A 21119-nucleotide genomic window follows, 5' to 3' on the forward strand; every position below is an offset into this window, starting at 1 on the left:
GATTGTGCATTTTAAGTTGTGGATCTTGAGGAGCAGGAAGGAAAAATGTCTTATAGACCTTCCCTGGTAGCTGGGCAGGGCAAAAAGTGAATTACACATGAGGCATATTGTCCTTGTTTAGTATGATGAATGTCAGTAAAGAGCTTAGCTAGACAGATTAAAACAACAAAGAAAATCGTCTCTGCCATCTGCTAACAAGAGGAGTTTTCCCTCCTGTTGCAACACCTAGCTTATTCCCGGACAGAAGTGAATATCTTTTTGCATGGAAAAGAAAATTGAGTGGGAAACATTTTGCTTTAGGCTAATTTGTATTGCTTTTGCAGTAGGCATCTACTGTCAGCCAAAATTTAATTTTTAGTATCAGTTTTTTTTTCCTATAAAGGCACAGTCTCAGAAGATTTCAAGACTTAGTTCTTGCTTAAGTACTTAACTTCCAAGTTCCTTTGGGTTTTTAGCTAAAACAAGTATGTTCTCTTTTTCTTGGAAAACTTCTTTGGGTATTTTGATATTTGTTTTGATAGAAGGGGACCTTCAAACTTTAACAGGTAATGCCATTTTTTCTGTGATTATAAGATAATTAAAAGAATAATTCTTTCATCTAAGTAAGTGATAACTGAAAAAATTAGAGCAAATGATAAGCATATACAGTAGAGCTATGTTTATCTTTGGTATATGGTCTTTTTCAACTGTCTTGAATCTCAACAAAATCCTTTCTTTTTGCTTTTCTTTAATAATTCCTTAGTCACATTCATATTGAATTCACACATTTTAACTTCTATTTTCTGTTCTTTGTGCTGACGATTCAGCCCTGATATTTTAGTTTAGATATTGATAGTTTTCTTTAAAAAAAGAACTAGTAGAGAACATCCTGCTCAATCTAATAGGGAAAAAATATTATTTTGTAATATATCGAAATAAGGCTGCTTTCTAGCTTCTATCATTAATTCAGGGCAGGTGAAAGCTGAGCAGATCAGGAGTATTTAGTTACAAATGTAGAACACATAAGGATGGCATGCTTAGGTTTTTCTACTTTAAAGCTCTTATTGAATGTGTTTCAATCATTCTGAAAAAAGGAACCCACGGTAGAAGTTCTGCTCTTCCCCAGTGACCATTAAGCTTTGTGTAGCTATCAACTCATCTGAGCCCAAAACAGAATAGTATAAAATGATTGACACATACGTTGGGTAATAACTTTGATCTCCTATTAATATAGTGAGCAATAAATGTAATTAAAAAAACCCAAACAAACCCTCTTTCTCTTCTCTTTCCTTTTGACATTTGATGAGTATTTCATCTTAGTAACTCTTAACAGTTCAGAAATAAGTTCACCAAGGAGTAGAAATAGTAAGTGGAGAAATAATCAAATACTTATCTCCACAGTTTCTCTCCCCCCCACCCCCATTTGTATATGTCATCTTATATTTGATCATCAAACAAAAAATTATATGGTTTAAATACTATTGGCTGCAAAGAACTTTCTTGTGTGGTCTTTCATTCTGGGTAATAGACTGTTTTTGATCTTTCATCCGAAAGATTTGCTTATGATTTTATTTCACAGCACAAACCTATTTGCCTTCAGAGAAGATCCAGGAACCCAAGATTTTGGTGTCACGATTCAGGACGAGTTTACAGCCCTCAATACCTCTGTCTACAGAAAAGAAGCCTCTCGACTACAGAAAAAACAAACGGCAGCTATTGCTCCGCCAGAGGCGAAACACTCTATTTCCCAATGGAGTTAAAATCTGCCCAGATGAAAGTATTGCACAGACTGTGGCAAATCATTTGAAATATTTTAAAATCCGTGGTAAGTATTCACACTCTCTAGCTCCCGACACACATACATGCTCAGACTCCATGTTGAAGCCTGGAAGAGCTCTCTCTGTTTTATTGTTCTTCAGTTGTTTTCAGTCCTGTCTGAATCTTCGTTGCTATATTTGGGGTTTTCTTGGCAAAAATACTGTAGTGGTTTGCCATTTCCTTCTCCAGCACATTTCACAGAGGAGGAACTGAGGCAAACAGGGTTAAGTGACTTGCCCAGGGTCACACAGCTAGTAAGTGTCTGATGCCCAATTTGAACTCCAGAAGATGAGTCTTCCTGACTCCGGACTGGGTGCTCTATCTACTGCACCACCTAGATGCCCCAGCAGTCTATGTACATGAAATTAAATCCAACAAAGCCTCATTCATTTAGTTGGCATTCAGCATTTGACAATTTGGTCAGGGATAGGTTAAATTTGATCCTTGTATTTTGTATGAAGAAAGGACCTACTGAGAAAATTAAGTCAAGTGTTTTTTGGGTCAAGTTTTAGGTGAAATGTTTAAATTACTTAAGAGAATAAACTATTTTCAATCACTGCAAAAGCACCTATTTATAAATACGTGTAATATTTGTAACTCAAATATTAGATGTGAGGTTTGAAGAGCTTCTTCCAATGCTAGCTACTTATTGACTGCCAATAATTATAATAATGTCAATGAAAACATGAAAGACAATCAAACTCTGATTAAATGGAATGACTAATCTTGGTCATGGAGAAGTGATTATGAAACACATTTCTCAGCAGAGAGGGCGGAGCCTTCATTTGTGAAATGTGAGATATTAGACACTTTGGATGTGTTTGTTGCTTTTGTTAAGGTGTTTTTCTCTATTATGAAGGAGGTTTTGGTGAGGGAGATCATGGAATGGAGATCAAGAGTCAGTTGTGTCTGACTCTTCATGACTCCATTTGGGGTTTTCTTGGCAAAGATACTGGAATGGTTTGCCATTTCCTTCTCCAGCTCATTTCACAGATGAGGAAACTGAGGCAAACAGGGTTAAGTGACTTGTCCAGGGTCACACAGCTAGTAAAAGTGTTAAAGGCCAAATTTGAACTCAAGTCTTCCTGACTCCAGGCCCAGCACTCTATCCACTGTGTCACTTAGCTGCCTCCTAGTATAAAAAATAAAAGGCAACAATAAATCTTTTTTTTAAAAAATCACTTACTGTGACTTTGGACTAAGTCATTGTACCTCTTTTTGGCCTCAATTTCCTAACCTGTAAAATGAAGTTTTTGGGCCAGATGATCTGTAAGGTCACTTTCTAGCAATTTCATATAATGTATTCTCTAAAGATATTTACTAGGCAGGATTTCATTATTAGTACTTCTATCAAGACAGTGTGCTTTTTCTGTTAATGTTCTCTTCAGTCCCATTTCCACTTTGTTAGTTTTAGTTATTGTGTGAAACTAAAAGTAATACAATTTTATTTCTTTTTTTAAAGTAGTCTATAATTCAGACTGGTTTCCTTCCATTGGGTATACTTTAATGAGATACTGCTCTATACTTTTGAATTAATAGATTTACTCAGAAGCATTTGAACTTAATAGAAACATGCCCTTTGTACTGAAAGCAAACAAAAACTGAAGTCAGAAATGCCAATATCCTTTTATGTTCTCTAGCGAATTACACCATGACCGGGTAGGCAGAGTGTTAGATTTGGAATCAGGAAGACAAGTTCAAATGTGCCTCAGACTGGTACTACTAAAAGTTGGCATTTCTATAGCACTATAAGGCTTACGGCTTGCTTTACATGTGTGATCTCATCTGATTCTGTGGTACTGTGGAGAGGACACAGTATTTGAAGTCAGAAGATTTGGGCTCAAATCCCAGCTTTGTCATGTCATACCTGCATAGCCTTGAGAAATTGACTTCAGTTTTCTGGGTCTTAATTTCCTCACCTGTAAAATGGAGGAATTAGATTAAATAGCCTCTGAGGTCCCTTCTAGCTCTAAATCTTTGAACTATGAACACCTGGAGATCCTTTTCTCTGTACCCATAGCATTCCACGATAAATGGGTTTTTTTGTTGTTCAGTCATTTTTCAGTTGTGTCCAACTCTCTGTGAACCTATTTGGGCTTTTCTTGGCAAAGATACTGGAATGGTTTGCCATTTCCTTCTCCAGCTCACTTTACAGATGAGGAAACAGGCAAACTAGGTTAAGTGACTTGCCCAGGGTCACACAGCTAGTAAGCGGCTGAGGCTGGGTTTGAACCCTGGAAGAAGAGTCTTCCTGATGCTGGGCCATGTGCTCTATTCACTGTGCAACCTAGCTACCCTAGCTTTTAAATGTTCAATTGGTTATAAATGTAAGCTTTATTGACCCTGCTGTTTAAATTGGCTTGTCACTTGTACTTAAAAAGAAATAACTAGTAGTTTAAGTAGCAGAGATGAGGTCAAAGTCTCAAGGTTTGTGTCTGTTATGGACCACTTAGTGCTATGCTGTTCTAGGGGTTGACCAAGTCACCGATCCAGACCAGCTATATTCTACATGTTGCATGGGCACCTGGAGAAATCATGATCTACAGTTCTAGACAGTGAATCAAATAATCTTTTGGTCATGCTTAGTTCTTCTGCTTCTGGATATATGTGTGAATTTCTGGGCATTCTTTAAACAAGTTAATATGTTGTAGGCTAGGCTTATCAGCTAGAGTTGTTTGTCAGTAAAGGGCCCTATATTAAAAGATGAGATTTGGTTGTATTGTGAATAAAGCTAGACTGAGGTCACAGAAAGCACTGATGAAGCCAGGTCTCTATAAATGTTCAGTTACTATGTGCTATTAAATTACATGTATAATACAATTTTATATTAAACAAAATATATTTTTCATGGTACATAGAGTCACAGACCCTGAGTTAGAAAGGACTTCAGTAGTCAGCTGAGCCAATTCTCACACAACAAAAGGATCCCCACTCTGATATAATGGCATCTAAGTAGCACAACAGATATATTACTGGCACTGGAGTCAGGAAGACCTAAGTTCAAATTCAGCTCCAGACAACAACTCACTATATGACCCTGGGCAGGTCACAACCTCTGACTGCCTTTGTTTTCTCAACTGTAAAATGAGAATTGTGGCACCCATCACCTCACAGAGTGGGAGTAAGGCTCAAATTTGAAAAGTGCTTAGCACAGTGCTTGGCACACAGTAGGTGTTTACTAAATGTTGGTTCCCTTGCCTATAATAAATAATGAAACTAGTCATCTAGCCTCTTCTTGAAAGCATACAAAGCGGGGGAGGCCGTATGGGGAAGTCAAGCCCATTCCACTTTGGAACAGCTTTGCTTATAGAGAATTTTTCCTTACCTCTAGCCTAAATTAACCTCTTTCAACTTCTAACCATTGTTCCTGTGCTTTGGGATGTTAGCTTTGTAGCCATACTGTTGCCTTTGTGATAGAGTTTAAAAATTTCTGACACTTTCAGTGTAAGTCTTTTGAGTAAAGTCTTGAGTAAACGCTTTAAGTAAGTCTTTGAGTAAAATGAATGTTACCTTATCCCAGGAACCAAATGTTTGGAACCTGGCAAGATGCCCTCAGCCAAAACACCAGGCAAACTGCTCTCTATACTGCTGTTGATCCTCAAGCATGTTGATAGAAAGAGGAGATAACTCCACCAAGTGTGTAGTTTCAAATTGAACAAGGGAGACATCAGCCACAGTATGGGGTCATTCTATTTCCAAGGAAATCTAACTTCTTTTACAGGCATCTGATTCAGTCAGGTAGTTTTGAAGGAAGAAAGGAAGGAAGGAAGCATTTATTAAGCTCCTACTAAGTAGCTAGGTGCTGTGTTGAGTGCCTTAAAAATTATCTTATTTAATCCTCACAACAACCCAGGAAGGTACTACTATTAAACCTGTTTTATAGTTAAGGAAACTGTCTTCTGTTAGGTAGACAGTGGTTAAATGACTTTGCCCATGGCCACAGAGCTAGTAAAGTTACTGCTTTATTTTTATTATGATGATTAATAATAATTAGTAGTAATTAATTACTAATATTAAATAATAATGAAGGGGTATTAATTATTAATATTACTTAGTAATGATCATTAATAATCATGATTATAACTAACTTTTATACAGCACTCACTGTGTGCCAGGCACTGCACTAAATGCTTAATTATTGTCTCATTTGATCTTCACAACAACCTTGGGAGGTAGGTATTATTATTCCCATTTTACAGTTGAGGAAACTGAGGTGGAAGTTAAATGACTTGCCCATGGCCACAGAGCTAGTAAAAGACTGCTTTATTTTTATTTGTAGTGATGAAGATTAATAATATCAATCATTAGCAGTAATTAATATTAAACTCAATGTGGTAATATTAATTATTAATATTGCTTAATAATGATAACGATTATTCCTAATAGTCATCATCATAATAACTAACTTTTATATATATAGTACTTACTATGTGCCAGGCATTGTGCTAAGTGATTTATAATTATTATCTCATTGGATCCTCATAACAACCCTCGGAGGTAGGTGCCGTTATTACTTCCGTTTTATAGTTGAGGAAACTGAGGCAGGGGTTCAGTGACTTCCCATGGTTACAAAGCGAGTAAAGATCTGCTTTATTATTATTTTTCTTTCATACGTAGTTGTCATGCAGAATTCTTCTTTGTTATGGATAGTATTTCGTAAATGTTCCTACTCCGGAGGCATGTTAACATTGGAATCTGCAAAAATGACTAAATGCTCAAGGAGTTTTAATAACTCAAGGAGTGCTCAACAGTCTCGGTGATTACTGCCCTGATTTTTATTATTTATTACATTTGGGATTTGGGCCTCAGTCTCCATTCAAATTACAATCATGTCATTACGTTGTCTACCACAAGTCACTCTGTTTTGTGAGGATGCAGACTTAACTCCAGCTGATGATAGGTTACTACAAAGTTATGAAAGAGAAATTTAGACACTGTGATGTCCTCAAATAGATCTTACATGACACTGGACTTCTGGTTACAGGACATGATACGTAGTCTAAGCTGCAATAATGAGATTAAATCTAGATTAAACCCCAGCTTCTCCTACTTCAGCAAATGACTAGAAAACCTTCCCTTCCCCCATCAGTTTCCAGCACTAGTCTATTTATGTCATTAGCCTCACTATTCTCAAAAGATAGGCATTTTAATAGGTGCATTATTTTTGTAAGAGGAGAGTCAATCTTCATGCAGATTGCCCCACAGACATAAATATGTAATCCACAAGGGTGGGATCTAGAATAATTTTGTATGACTTTGTAAAATGGCCAGTCCTAGTGAAGGAGGTGACATTTGCCTTAAGTGCACATTTCTAATTCACATCTCCCTCAATGACGATCCATACTTTTTCTGTCTGTTTCTTATGCGTCCGCTGTCATTGTGATGATCTCTAGCATCTGGGGCCCTCTTCTGGTGTTCCACCAAACCTCCCTTCCTTGTGCTCCAAATGATTACATATGAATAATTGTAATTATTACAAATCTTTCATTCTACCTCGCCCTATTAAAAATTACAGGAATGTCCCATTCCTTAGGGTCCTACTATCAGCCAGCTGTCACATAGAAAGCCAGGATGATAAATCCATTGAAGATAATGTGATAACAGCAGCAATAGCTAGTATATATATAGATATATAGATATAGATATAGTGCTTAAAGGTTTGCAACACATTTTATAGCTGTTATCTCATCTCATAACAATTTTGTGGGGAAGAAATTATTATTATTCTCAGGTCATAGATGAGGACCCCGTAGCAGATAGAAGTTAATTAATTGACTTGCCTAGTGTCGTTTGGCTTGTTGTCGTTCATTTGTTTTCTTCACGACCCTATTTGCAGTTTTCTTGACCAAGATCCTGGAGTGGTTTGCCATTTCCTTCTTTGGCTCATTTTACAGATGAGGAAACCGAGGCAAACAGTTTGGTTTTGGTTTTGATGGTAGAAAGCAGAAAGAAGAGGTGCGAGCTAGTCTATAACTTAACACTTGCCTTGCCTCTTCCCCTAATTGATCCTGCCAGATCCTGACCTTTCCTTTACTATTCATGTGAAATAGAAACAAAAAAATTTGTATCAGCTCTTAGTCTGCCTTCCTATGATAATGATGGTTATGTGCACGTGTGTGTGTGTGTATGCTCATTCACACATGTGTACATAGCTGTGTAGACCTAAGTAGGTAGGTTCCAGGATGAATCTTGATTGCTAGCTGTGGGTATATTTAGTTTCAATCAGATGGCTTTCATTATTTTTCCATTTATACTGACTGATCCCCAAGACTCTTGTTTGTATCCTCTGCATTCTTTGAAAATGGCCTCATTACACCCCCTAGCAAGCTGTAAAACCCAGGGGTTGGACTATATTATCTCTAAGACCTCCTAACATTTTATGATTCTACATTCAAATTCTACGTAAATTATTTTGAATCTCTCTCACAATCTTCTGAGGTTTGACCGAGTGCTGGTTATGGAATGCCAAGAGTGTACAGTAATGCATTCTATAGATCAGGCAGAAGATTGGTACCTTACCAGAACCTAGTAGTTTTAAATAAAATAAAATACTTTTGATTTATATGCAGGAGTGCTTTCCCTTTTAAGACCCAAATGTTACTTTTTATACCTTAAGAGCAACCTGATTCTGTCTTACCCCATCTTTTTCTGATTAGGTATATAGGGATTCTAGCAGTGGGTATGCAGTCTCTTGGCTCTTATAAAATAATTTTACCTTTCCTGAGGAAAGTTTTGAATGGGTTTCTTTAATCATGCGGTATTAACTTCAAATTTGAGGAGGAGCTTCTGCAGTATGATTGTGCCAAAATGTTACAAATAGAAAAGAATTGTTATTTTAACCCCTTTCTGTCAAAAATATATATATTAAAAAAATTAACAAGCATGGCTATCTTCCTGTAAACATCACTGCTCATACTGATAGGTAAAGTTAACTTATACTAACAGGCAAAATTAAGCAACTTGCTCCACAAAGAGTCCTATGTACAGTAAATTTTACTGTGATGGTTTCAGTACACCGGGTAAATGCAGCATTTTTTCAAGACTCACCCTACCATTAAAAATGTCAATAATGGTGTTTGTATTTTGAGAAATGAAAGAAAAAATCCTGCTTGTTAGGATACAAGCCAATCCATTTTAGGATCAAAGAGAATGGTGAGTACAAACAACACAAAATTCTTCCCTGAACTAAAAAGTCTTTAGTGAATAAAATAAAGGTCATTCAGCCAGGCAACAAGCCAGCAAGCATGTATTGGGTACTTACAGTGTACCAGGAACTGTTTTAATGGGTGAGGAGACAAAGAAAGGCAAAAACAAAACAAAGCACCCCTGCCTCCCAATCCCTGGTCTCAAGGTGATCATATCCTAAGTGGGGGGAGTGGCGGAGATAAAATATAAGCATCAAAGTTTACACAAAATATGTACTGAATACATAAAGGTAATTTGAGAAGGTAGAGGCTGTAGATGGACAATTCTACTTATCATTAATTGTCTCTGAAGGTGAAAACAAGGCAATCAGCCTATAACAGTCTCATGATCCCTTGAAGGAGCCTGTAACCAACTCTTCAGCTTGTCGTAATACTCACTTTGTCCATTTTCCAGTGTGTCAGGAAGCTGTCTGGGAAGTCTTCAAGACCTTTTGGGATCGGCTGCCACGTCATGAGGAGTATCGGCACTGGATGAGTCTCTGTGAAGATGGAACTATGAGTATATTTGAAATGGGCACAAATTTTAGTCAGTCTGAAGAACACCAGAGCCTAATTATCAAGGTGGGTCCTGAAGAGAGGTGGAAGTTTCTGAACTACTTTGGAAGCATTCATATGCAGCCAGCAAGTTCTTGTAGTTTTCTTTCTTTATTAATCAATTCTAAAAGCCAAAAATGAATTTAACTAGGCAGCTAGGTGGCTCAGTGGATAGAGCCCTGGGCCTGGAGTCAGGAAACCCTGAGTTCAAATCTGGCCTCAGGCACTTACTAACTGTGTTGTGTGATCCTGGGCAAATCACTGAACCCAATTTTCCTTAATCCACTGGAGAAGGAAATGGCTCCAGTATCTGTGCTGAGAAAACACAATGAACAGTACTAGTGTGCTACAGTCCACAGGGTCATGAAGAATTGGACATGATTGAACAGTAGCAGCAGTATTTAGCTAGCTTTATTGGGGAGGGAGGCAATAAGTATTTATATAACGACTATTATGTTTTAAGTACTTTGCTGAGTGCTTTACAATTATCTTATTTGATCATCACAACAACCTGGGTGGTAGGCCCTGTTATTATCCCCACTTCACAGATGAGGAAACTGAAGCAAACAGAATTGAAGTGATTTGCCCAGGGTCACACAACTAGTATCTGAGGCTGCATTTGAACTCAGGTCTTCCTGACCCCAGGTCTGGTGCTCTATCCACTGTACCATCTACTGCCCTAAATCATTCTTGCTTCATTAAGACTTGTGAAATTCAAAAATACTTGTGACATGCAAACATAATTTCCTTTATTATTGTTTATGTAGCGGAAGCAGTCAGGAAGACCTGTATTCAAGTCCCACTCCTGGCATAATTTGACTGTGGGACCCTGGACAAGTTATATAATCTCCTACTGCCCTCAGCAACTTTCTAAGACTAATTTGCATTGGCAGAGGGAGTTTCTTCACCAGGAATACCCACAAAATCACAGGCCTGGTTTTTTAAAAAAATTAAATCACAGCTCTTAATTATAGGAACTTTAGATTTCATTTCAGATCAGGAATGTGTTCATTGTTCTTTGCTGCATATGTTAGCTCCTATAATATAGAGCAGAGCTGTCCAACCTTAGGTTTTTATTGAAGCAATAGACAATATATTTTGATTTGCCATTTTAGTGAGAGCTCTGCGGTAGCTCGGCTTCCTTTACTAAAGCATTTATGTAAATTTCTATGCTTATAGGCGGGCTGCCTAAATCGCACTTTGGGCTGCACACAGCCCCATGGGCCTCATTTTGGACAGCGCTGATATGGAGGAAACTCAGTAAATAGTCTCTGTTTGGCACACATCCCATCTCTGGATTTACCCCTAGGAATAACTGGGTTTGGTCTATATTTAGGTCTCCATGAAAAAGCAAGGGACCCTCAGCAACCATGCAAACACTCAGGCTGACAATTAATAGGGACTAGATTGATAGCATAAATGGGTAGTGGATCCAATCAGCGGGGTTTCATGCCGTTCTGTAGAAGTGCTTAAATTTCATGGAAATCGGAACAGAGGAGATAAATGGCAGGAACTACTCAGAGTTGCGTGTCTGTGAGGCAGAAACAGTGAAAGGTCGAGAGGAAATTCAGTTCAAATGCAGAGAAAAGGGCATTATTGAAATAACCAAGATTTAATAGGAAGGGAAATTGGAAGAGAGCTGATGAATTAGAAGAGTAGGAGGGAACTATTAGAGTGAATGAATAGGAAACATACTACCTCCCTCTAAAACAGACCTGCATAACCTGCAGCTTGTGGGTGGCTTGCAACATGCCAAAGGATTTTGGGAGGCCCTGAAAAATGTAGAGGAAAACATCCTTTGTATGTAGAGGAAATCCTTTGGCAAGTGCAAGTGGCAGAGGGCTGTGAGCTGCCCACAGGCTGCAGGTTGTGCAGGCCTGCTCTAAAAGAATAATTTGAATTTTTTCAGGCTGCTACTCTTTCCTCAATATTCAGTTCTGTAAATGTGTCAAATATTTACTACATAAAAGCTACCGTGTCAGTGAAACTTCTGGCATTCTCTTCCTAAACAGAACTCCTTTTCTCAAGGCCATGTGCTTCTTTTACATATATGTCAAGAGTCTTGTGAACATAAGAATCTTTTTAAGCTTTGGCAGCAGAGTATGTTAGATTGTATTGAACATTTCACACTGAGAGATCCTTCATTGAAAACAGAAGTGTAAATTTATGAAGAATGCAGAAGGAAAACATTGATCTCACTGCGGAAATCTTAGCTCCAAAACAAACAAGCAATATGTAAGTAATTGCATATTGTAAATACACAAATAACAAATCATTGTTAATCCACATGGAGCTCAGATAATCATAAATACTGCCCATGAGAAACTTAGGTTTGACAGTCTCTAGCAGTAATTCTAACACACCCACAAAGTTGACAAAGTTACAATCGAAGATCAATACGGTTAAAGTTGGTGAGAGAGAGAAAACAAACCCATTCAGAGATATAATATTGGAGGCAGAAGTATAGAAATATAGCCCTGGAAAGAATGGGCAGAGTAGTGAAGATATCTTTCCTAGGGTCCTATTTATCTTTTCTTGTTGGGGCACATTGAGGCTGCTAATGACCATAGATAGTGTAGCTGATCTTCTTAGCCCTCAGAGAAGAAAAGAGTACCCATTGCCTTTCCCAGGATCAAGTCAGACAGCATGAGGTCCTCAGAGTCCACCTTGCAAGCTTCATTGTAGAGATAGGCACACAATTTGTTTTTTCATTTTTTACTGTATCTGTGATTTCAAAAAGTAATACAAAGTCTCAACAAACTATGCACATAAGTTATTCAGCTGGTTAACTATTCCCTTTTCAATAGGTTTACTACACCAATATTAGCAAGGCTTTAATTCATTGGCACTTGTAAGGTAGGTTACAAAGCTGTCCCTGCCAGGGTACACTCTTTCCCCCAAAAGACTAGGAGGGTCTCAGATCTTCACAATTTAGACAAAAGGATCAGGAGGAGCTCAGAAACACACAATTTAGATGAAAGGTGTGGGACCAAATGTCAACTCACCTTCCTCACTGCTGAATATATATATATATATACATACATATATATATATATACGTGTATATATGTGTGTGTGTGTATATATATGTATATGTGTGTGTGTGTGTGTGTGTGTGTATACACACATATATATATATGTATTACTTATATCCTAGTGCCAGATATTGCTGCCCAGAAGGGATTCAAGGACCTGTTTAACCCCTACACTCAGTCCCTCTGAGATTGGGGCTCAATGTGCAGCCAGGACTCACCAGATGTACACTAGTCACTGTTTCCTGTATATACTCCCTGGACTGATCCTAAATTCACTTTCTACTCATTCTTTCTAAGTCAGCACAATCTCTCTCCACGAGATTCCTCTCAAACCAAATTCTCTTATCCCAAGTGCTGACTCTTAACACATCTAGGATATGCCTCTCAACACATCTAGGATAATTTCTAATCACCAATGGTGGTGCAGTAGATAGAATGCCAGGCCTGGAATCAAGAAGACTCATCTTCATAGGTTCGAATACAGCCTCAAATACTTACTAGCTGTGTGATCCTGGGCAAGTCACTTAACCCTGTTTGCCTCAGTTTTTCATCTGTAAAATGAGTTGGAAAAGGAAATAGAAAACCACTCCTATATCTTTGCCAAGAAAACCCCAAAAAGGGTCACAAAGAGTTGGATATGACTAAAGTGACTGAAAAAACAACAAAAACGAATGTTTGACACTAACCCTGAGCCTATTTCCTGACCCCTTTAAAATAGTTCCTAGGGAATTGTGGGCCATTGAGTGCTCCTTTAGCCTCACGTATGCACACCTCTTCCTCCTTTACCTTTGTCTCTTATCATCCTTAATGTTTGACCAGCATACTCAGTAGGGGGTAAGGTTTATTCTTTGCATCTACTGAAGTATTGGTTGAGGTGTATGGAGCTTCCAGCTCTTCTTTTTTTCATCTTCCATCCCCACCCTTCCTTCATTCATGACCTCCTGCATAACCATCACAGCATAATCCAAACCAAACATTAATGTCACATAAATGAAAACTGTAGAATGTGAAACAATAGAGCATTGGATATATCCGCATAGAATGAATAAAAGAATTTAACATAAGAGTAAGAATAAATTTAAACTTTTAAATAAGTGGAATATAATCATTCATATCCGTGAGTCCATGTCGCACAAATTCACTCTGATTTCAGGTCTTTTAGAAAGAAATGATGAAGTTAATCATAATTTACATTTTCTTTCACAAAACTGATACTAAAATGAAGCTGGTTTGCAGGACGACTCTACTCCTATGTCCTCATGCTTGGGCACACAGGAGTACTCGGTCATCACAAAGTTAAAATTAAGAAAAAATCCAGTGTTTACTACTGTTTAATTTGTCTTAAATAGCAAAATAGGTACCTGACAATTAGCAACTTCAGATCAAATGTAGTGTTGATACTAACAATTGCTTTTATAACATTCCATTACCATTTTGACTTGAGGTCCTGGCATTTTACAAAAGAAAAATTTCAAGGATGGTTTACATATTAGCTTGCATTCCTTAAGGGCAGGGAATGCCTTTTGTTGTATTCTCAGCAGTCAACCCTGTGCCTGACACACAGGAAGCACTTATTAATGTTTTTGCTTCAACCAAATGTCCTTGAATTGAGGTTTGCCATTTTCTTTTAGAATGAGCGTAGGTAAAGATGTATAGTCTTTGAGTTGTAGAGTGGGAAAGAAGGGAGAGCACATGGTGGATGGCCTTAGGTTTCTTGATGTAATAAGAGGGGAGATCATCTATTGAGAAATTAGATGGGATGGGGGAAGCCTAGGAAACTTCAGGAGTGAAGATTTGGAATAGTCTCTGGAAGAAGTGTTAGTCAGCTAGAGAAAAATAAAATGATTACCATGTAATAGTGAGGGCCCAGTTAAGGTTAGATAAGACCTAGTTGGCAGGGTTCATTACTTCTTCCAAAGGCAGCCAGGGAGTAGGAAAAGAAAGCAGATAGTAGAGATGATGTAGAATTGAGGACTGGCAATAGATTAACTGTGGTAGGATAGGGGGACAAGGGATTTCAAGCTGGAGGACAGAATTGGTTCATAATGAGAGTCAAGATTGTAAAGGAAAGAAATTGAGGTCAGAGCAGGGATGACAAATTGGGAGAACAGAGAGTAATGGAGGAACTGGATGTTATGGTGAAGATGAAGAATAGGTTTAGGGGGAATAAGGAAGAGGTAGAGAGGTAGAGATATAGGAAATTATGATCAGAAAGGGAAATTTCAGAAATAAAGATCATGGAAGGTAAGTACTATGTAGTTGAAATGAAGTGAAAATGTACGTCATGGTAGTTTAAAGAGTTGGTCAACTTGGAAGCCAGGTTGCTTGAGGAAATATCAATATAAATATGTAAGACTAAAAGAGACTGATTTTGAGAAAAGAGATCATCTTGGAAATTGGTATTCTATGGTAACAAACAGAGGCAGGGATAAATATGTGTGGAGCAGAAGTGTCAGACACTCACCAGCAGCACCCATGGTGGCTGGCAACACTCGAGAGTGCTGCGGGTGGCCTGCTGGCTGTGTGTTTGACATCTCTGGTGAAGATGGTGTGTTCAGGGGGCACTTGGTAAGGACAAACAAGTTTAAAGTTTGTGGCCTTTGTTCTGGCATTGAAGATTTCTCCCCACGTAAGGCACGATGCCCTTAGAAAGGGAAGCTAGACAGAAGGAGTAATGAAGAACAACACATAAAGATTACTCCCCTCCTCTATCAATTCAGTATAATCCTGAGGGGCATTGGGAGACAAGCTCTTCGAATTGATCTGGCTCCCCAGACAAAACCTTGTATACAAAGAGTGGATGGTGAGAAAATGCAATCAACCAGATCCTCCTTTTAGAAGACTGGCAATGAAAAGAAAGATATGTTGGAGGGGCAAGATTTGTGAAGTTGTTTTTTTTTTTTAAATAAAGGAAGCCTGAGTATATCATCATCAATATTAGGAGCTACTGACATTTACATGTGTTTAAGGTTTGCAAAGTCCTTTATATATTTGATTTACACATTCAACTGAGGTTTTACTGTACAGTCACACTTCAGTTGTGTGTGACCCTTCATGACCTCATTTGGGATTTTCTTGGCAAGAACACTGGAGTGGTTTGCCATTTTCTTCTTCAACACATTTTTTTTTGAGGGAGGAAGGTAGGGCAATTGGGGTTAAGTGGCTTGCCCAAGGTTACACAGCTAGTAAGTGTATCAGGTGTCTGAGGCTGGATTTGAACTCAGGTCCTCCTGACTCTGGGGCCGGTGCTCTACTTGCTGCGCCACCTAGCTGCCCCCTTCTCCAACACATTTTACAGGTGAAGCAAATAGGGTGAAGTGACTTACCCAGGGTCATACATCTAGTAAGTGTCTGTGGCTGGATTTGAACTTCCAGAGATAAGTCTTCCTGATTCTAGGCCCAGTACTCTATCGGCTGTGCTATGTAGCTGTTAACCCCCTTCCCCCGCCCTGCCCCATGAGGTAGTTGCACTTATTAATCTTGACTTACAGATGAAGAAACTGAGGATCAGAGAGGTAATAGGTATAGGGAGAGATAGAAGATGCCTGAGAGACAGGGAATCTTTGATGTAGCAGGGTCCTGAAGGAAATGGGTAAAACTGAAACCAGGACACAGTATTAGCATTTAAAAAGAGGAAAGCTCTTTCTTTTTCTTAATGGAAAGGAAGGAAGAAAATAAATATAGAAGGAAATATTTTGATTAAAAAAAAGATTTACAGTGCTGAACATCATAATTTGTGAAGGTGATATTACTGAGGTAATTTATTTTTAAAAAATACTTTTTCTTGTTTATAAATATTTTTGTTTATTTCATGTGAGACCATATGAGGAAAAATACATCAAATATATGTTTTCAATCCCTTTATCTTCTATTATTCTGTAGTATTATGGAGGAGAATTGGTTGAAACAGCCCATCTAGCCTGCTCATATAAATCAGGATAAAGGGAGAGGAAGGAACTTAACTCTTTCTTCCTATGTCTTTTTTTATTTTCTTTTTCTCATTTTTTTAGTGCAACTTTATTGAAAAAAAATAATTCAATTACTTGGAGAAGTATCAGTCAAGTCCCCAATCTTTGACAATTTGCATAATTTTTTCAGTGCTCTAAAAAAATTGTATTGGAAGAAAGATAACTGATAGCTTCAAGTCTAAAAAAAATTAAATAAAATGACTGCAAGGTCAATACCCTATTTTGGAATACAGGGAGTGTTTGATGTCTAATTCCCATTCACTATGGAGCAAAACCAGGTCATTAATTTAATGATATGCATAAAATATGATACATTTCTGATGAGTGCTGGATTTAGAATAAGACAAGATACTTAATATGGATGTAACCCTAGGCTAATCACATTCTCTCTGTCTCAGTTTCCTCATCTGTAAAATTGGGATAATAATGGAACCTGCCTTTTAGGGTTTTTGTAATGTATGTAAAGTGCTCTGTAAACCATAAAGCACTACATAAATATGAGCTTTTTTCATCATCATCTCAATGTTAATCTTTTTGTGATGAGGTTCAGATAGCACGTCTGAGGACAAGTTGTGATCCTGCTGTTATTATTTTATGTTTAATACTGTGCTTGACCCTTGAATGGGTAAATAAAATGACTACTTTTGGTGATTGAATAAGTTTGGGAATGCATGGTAATGTCCTATAGAATCAGTGAAAGCATGAGGGAAAATTTCAGATCAGATGATATCCTAACCCCACGTAGCTTTAAATTCTTGTGTTACTTTGGAAAATTTTTATCCATGTACATTGAAGATTGTGTATATTCAACAAGACACCTGTTTAAAATGTTCTTAAAGGTTGATTTTTAAATTAAATTTCATTGATTATTAATTTTTTATTTATAAGTCATTATGTGTTAGTGGTTTCGGGTAACAGTTCTATCTGTAATGATTCACCTTTTCTAATATTGTTAATTGGTTGAATTCTCAAGTGTGTTTTGGGATTTGTATTTATAGTATAGGGATTTGATGTCTGCTGGTGTATAAAAGATAGTGAGTTCTTAATATATACTTCTAGTGAGCTAATAGTGTCTTTTTTGGTTTCTGGTAGATTCAAATTTTTTTGTTTGCAACCTGAAATTATATGTTGCATTGTTCCTAACACTCCATTGCATAACTAGCATTGATAAGTAAATCTAGTGTCCTTAAATATAACTTTTCTGTAATTTTTGGTGGCAAGGAATTGATCAAGGAATTGATTACCATAAACCTCTATGTTTCTATTTAAAATTTGCATAACTCAACCATTTGCTTAATATTTCTTTGTAATAATATTGTTGGTTGAGGTCCTGTCAATGTTGCCTGTGGACTGCCTTTTGAGTTCATTCATGGATCTTAGCTGCCTACTTGGCTTTATCCAGATGTAAGCCACTTTCAGTTATATTCAAAAAATCCAGTTCTCACCACCAAAGTCTTTAGAATTGTTAAATGGTTCAGCATCAATAATGGATATGGTTTTATCATCAGGGATTACTTTAAACAGCACCTGAAGAAACTTTCCATCTGACTTGCTGCTGAAACCTTTTGTGTATATTGACGCTCTCTAATGCTTTGTGAGTTCCTTGAGAGCAAGGACTATCTTGTTTTTCTATTTCTATCTCCAAAACTTAGCCCAATGCTTAGCACACAGTAAGCACTTAATAAATGTTTTTTCATTCCTCATTTATTCAATTATTGAGTAAAGAAATCTCGATTTTCTAATTATTGGTACCAAAAGATATGTTTTTGTTTTCTGGATTCTTTTGTGCAGTTAACTTTGTGGTTCAGTCTAATTGGCTGATGTGGCATTCAAGTTTTCTATGAATAAGCCATATGGATATTGATATAATCTTTCACTATCTTTCTGCACCTCTTCAATAGTTCTCTCAAAAGCTTCTGCCATGGTGGTGTTTGATGCCTATTTTTTCGTGGTATTCCTTGATAGTTTCACCTTTTGTCCTATAGTTTTTATGATGCCAATATTGTCATGGATTGCTGTATGTACTTCCTGAAATGGTTTTACATTTTCTGTCTAAATAGAGCAGAAGAGCACCCATTCATAATAGTTCTAGCAGATGACAGCTACTTGAAATTGCTGTTTTGGTGTAATTGGTCTACTAGTTGTATTCATATCATTAGACTCAAAAAAGGATTCTCAGAATTCCAGTCTAAGTATGCTCACCTCCTTTTCAAAATCATTTAAGACATAAGTGTTATCTTTGTTGTTGCTGTTATTATTATTAGGTATAATTTCTGGAGTTTGCATTAAGTAGAAATTTTGATGACCTTATATTCTTCAACTTGTCCTTTAGGTTGTAGTATCTCTTCCATTTCATCTAATCTAGGCTTAAGGATAAGAGTTTTTTTTAAAAAATAATTACCTTGGACTGGTTGATAATTTATTAGAGACAAGGATACCAGTAACAAATAACAATATGAAGCTTTTGCTTCTTTTTCTGGTAAGTATGGTTTCAATTTTGTTATGACATAGTAGAGGTACTTAATGAAAGTATTCATTTCTTCAGTCTATTTCTTGTACACATGGGGTTTGCCAATTTTAGTGGTCAGTGTCAACTGCAATGAAACACTTTTCTGAAATGTTCCAATATTATTTTGTTACTAGAATGTAAAGAAGTGCCACACACTCTACCATCCTCTATGTCAAGCTGATGATCATGGCAGTGTCAAGTAGGGCCAGCCTCCAACCCTATACTACCACTTTCTATTTCTTTTCCTCTTAGAGTCACACAGACTAGGTGCTAACCTAATCTTTGGTACCAACAGAGCTCATTTAACTGGCGTTTCATGATTCCTGCCAGACCTTAACAGCTACTGTGTTGACATATGATGTCTCCATTGTATATCACTGTACTGGCATTTCACTACTGTGTTATTTTCTGTTTCCTCTACCTTCAACACTGCTACCACTCACCCCATAGCATGGCTAGTGGGTTAGACTTTGATGGCGTTATCATTTTTATCTCATTCTTCTCATTTTTTTAGAATGTGGTTCAAATAGAAATGATTCTGGGCCAAGTTGCTAAGATATATCTTTATTTTATATCGAATATTCTATAGACTATTGCACACATGGATAAAATAGGTGATTTTAATTTTGTAGAAGAATTAAAATCTTAAGATATAAACTCATCCTCCTAAGGCATGCTGTAAGCATCCTTGCTACAATTCCACTAGCATATAGGAACAAAGGGACATGTACCTCATTCTCCTCCAATGTGATTTTGATCTCCTCTGCTGGGTTACTATATTTTGAAAGCTTTTTGTTCTATGTAGCTTGGAGATGATGAATGTTAGGTATGGCAACATGTATTAAAAGCATTGCTTTTAAGGTTTTGAGAATAAATCTTATGTCTAGGTGTTTGTGGGCAATGGTTTGATCTGTGATAATGACCTGGTTAGAGAACAGTTTATTGATTGAGTTCTTCAGGATATTTTGAACTCTATATTTATAGCATAGTTGTATGTTATTTCTTAGTTCATGAAAGATATCAAGCTTCTGGCACAAGATTCTAGCCACCAAGTCATCTTGCTAGGAATTGGGGGGGATGCTAAATTTTGACAACCTGTGGTGATATGTCACACTTTCTACTGAGAGCTTTCATTATGTACATTGATTACTAAGTCTGAACTACTTAAGCAAAATCCTGTTATTATTTTTATCATGATGATGATGCCATAAATTCCATATCAATTTCATTTTTTGGTCATTAGTTATGAGCAAAAAGTATATCATGAAACTGCATATCTCTAGTAGTGAAAGGCTTAAGTAGTTGAATGTTAACATAGTTAAAGTTGCTTTCTTTATGTGACAATTGAGTATCTATCTTCTTCCTTATTTGATCATACTTTTATGGATCTGTGGCATCACTGATGTTGGTATTTATTCCAGTGATACAGATCCCAAACTATCCTTACCTTTTCATTTTGTACAGCTCTTGCCCATGTCCTTTTAAAAAAACTCTCACAGCCCTTTGACCTAGCAATACCACTACTAGGTCTGTATCCCAAAAGAGAAAAAAAAAACAAAAAATAAAAGGACCTCTATGTACAAAAATATTTATAGCAGCTCTTTTATGGGGCAAAGAATTAGAAATTGAGGGGATGCCCATCAATTGGAGAATGGCTGACCAAGTTGTGGTATGTGATTGTGATGGAATGCCATTGTACTGTAACAAATGATGAGACTTGCATGGGCTGATGCAAAGTGAAATATACTGTGTACAAAATAACAGCAATATTGTAAGATGATCTGCTGTGAATGGCCTAGCTATTATCAGCAATAAAATGATCCGAGACAACTGTGAAGGATTTATGATGAAAAATGCTGTCCATCCCCAGAGAAATAACTGATGGTGTCTGCATACAGATCAAAGCAAGCTTTTTTTTTTACTTTCTTTATTTTTCTTGAGTTTTTTGTCTATGTTTTCTTTAACAACATGACTATTATGAAATCTCTGCTGGCATGACTTGTATATCATGTTAACCAGTATCATTATCTTGTTCTCATTTTATTCTTCATAATGTTAAAAAAATTCTAAGG

At 37.1% G+C, this 21119-nt stretch overlaps 1 protein-coding gene across 1 annotated transcript in view; it reads left to right on the plus strand.

Moving 5' to 3' along the window:
• The first annotated feature begins 466 nt into the window (after positions 1-466).
• The window catches only part of IMPG2 (interphotoreceptor matrix proteoglycan 2), a 110261-nt gene continuing 89608 nt past the window's right edge, over positions 467-21119 (plus strand). The window contains exons 1-3 of the mRNA XM_036742566.1: positions 467-545; positions 1559-1804; positions 9397-9563. Of these exons, the coding sequence (XP_036598461.1) occupies positions 467-545; positions 1559-1804; positions 9397-9563 (492 nt within the window). The remainder of the gene's footprint in view (positions 546-1558; positions 1805-9396; positions 9564-21119) is intronic.

The sequence above is a fragment of the Trichosurus vulpecula genome, chromosome 2 (assembly GCF_011100635.1).
Source record: "Trichosurus vulpecula isolate mTriVul1 chromosome 2, mTriVul1.pri, whole genome shotgun sequence".
NCBI classification, from domain to species: Eukaryota; Metazoa; Chordata; class Mammalia; order Diprotodontia; family Phalangeridae; genus Trichosurus; species Trichosurus vulpecula.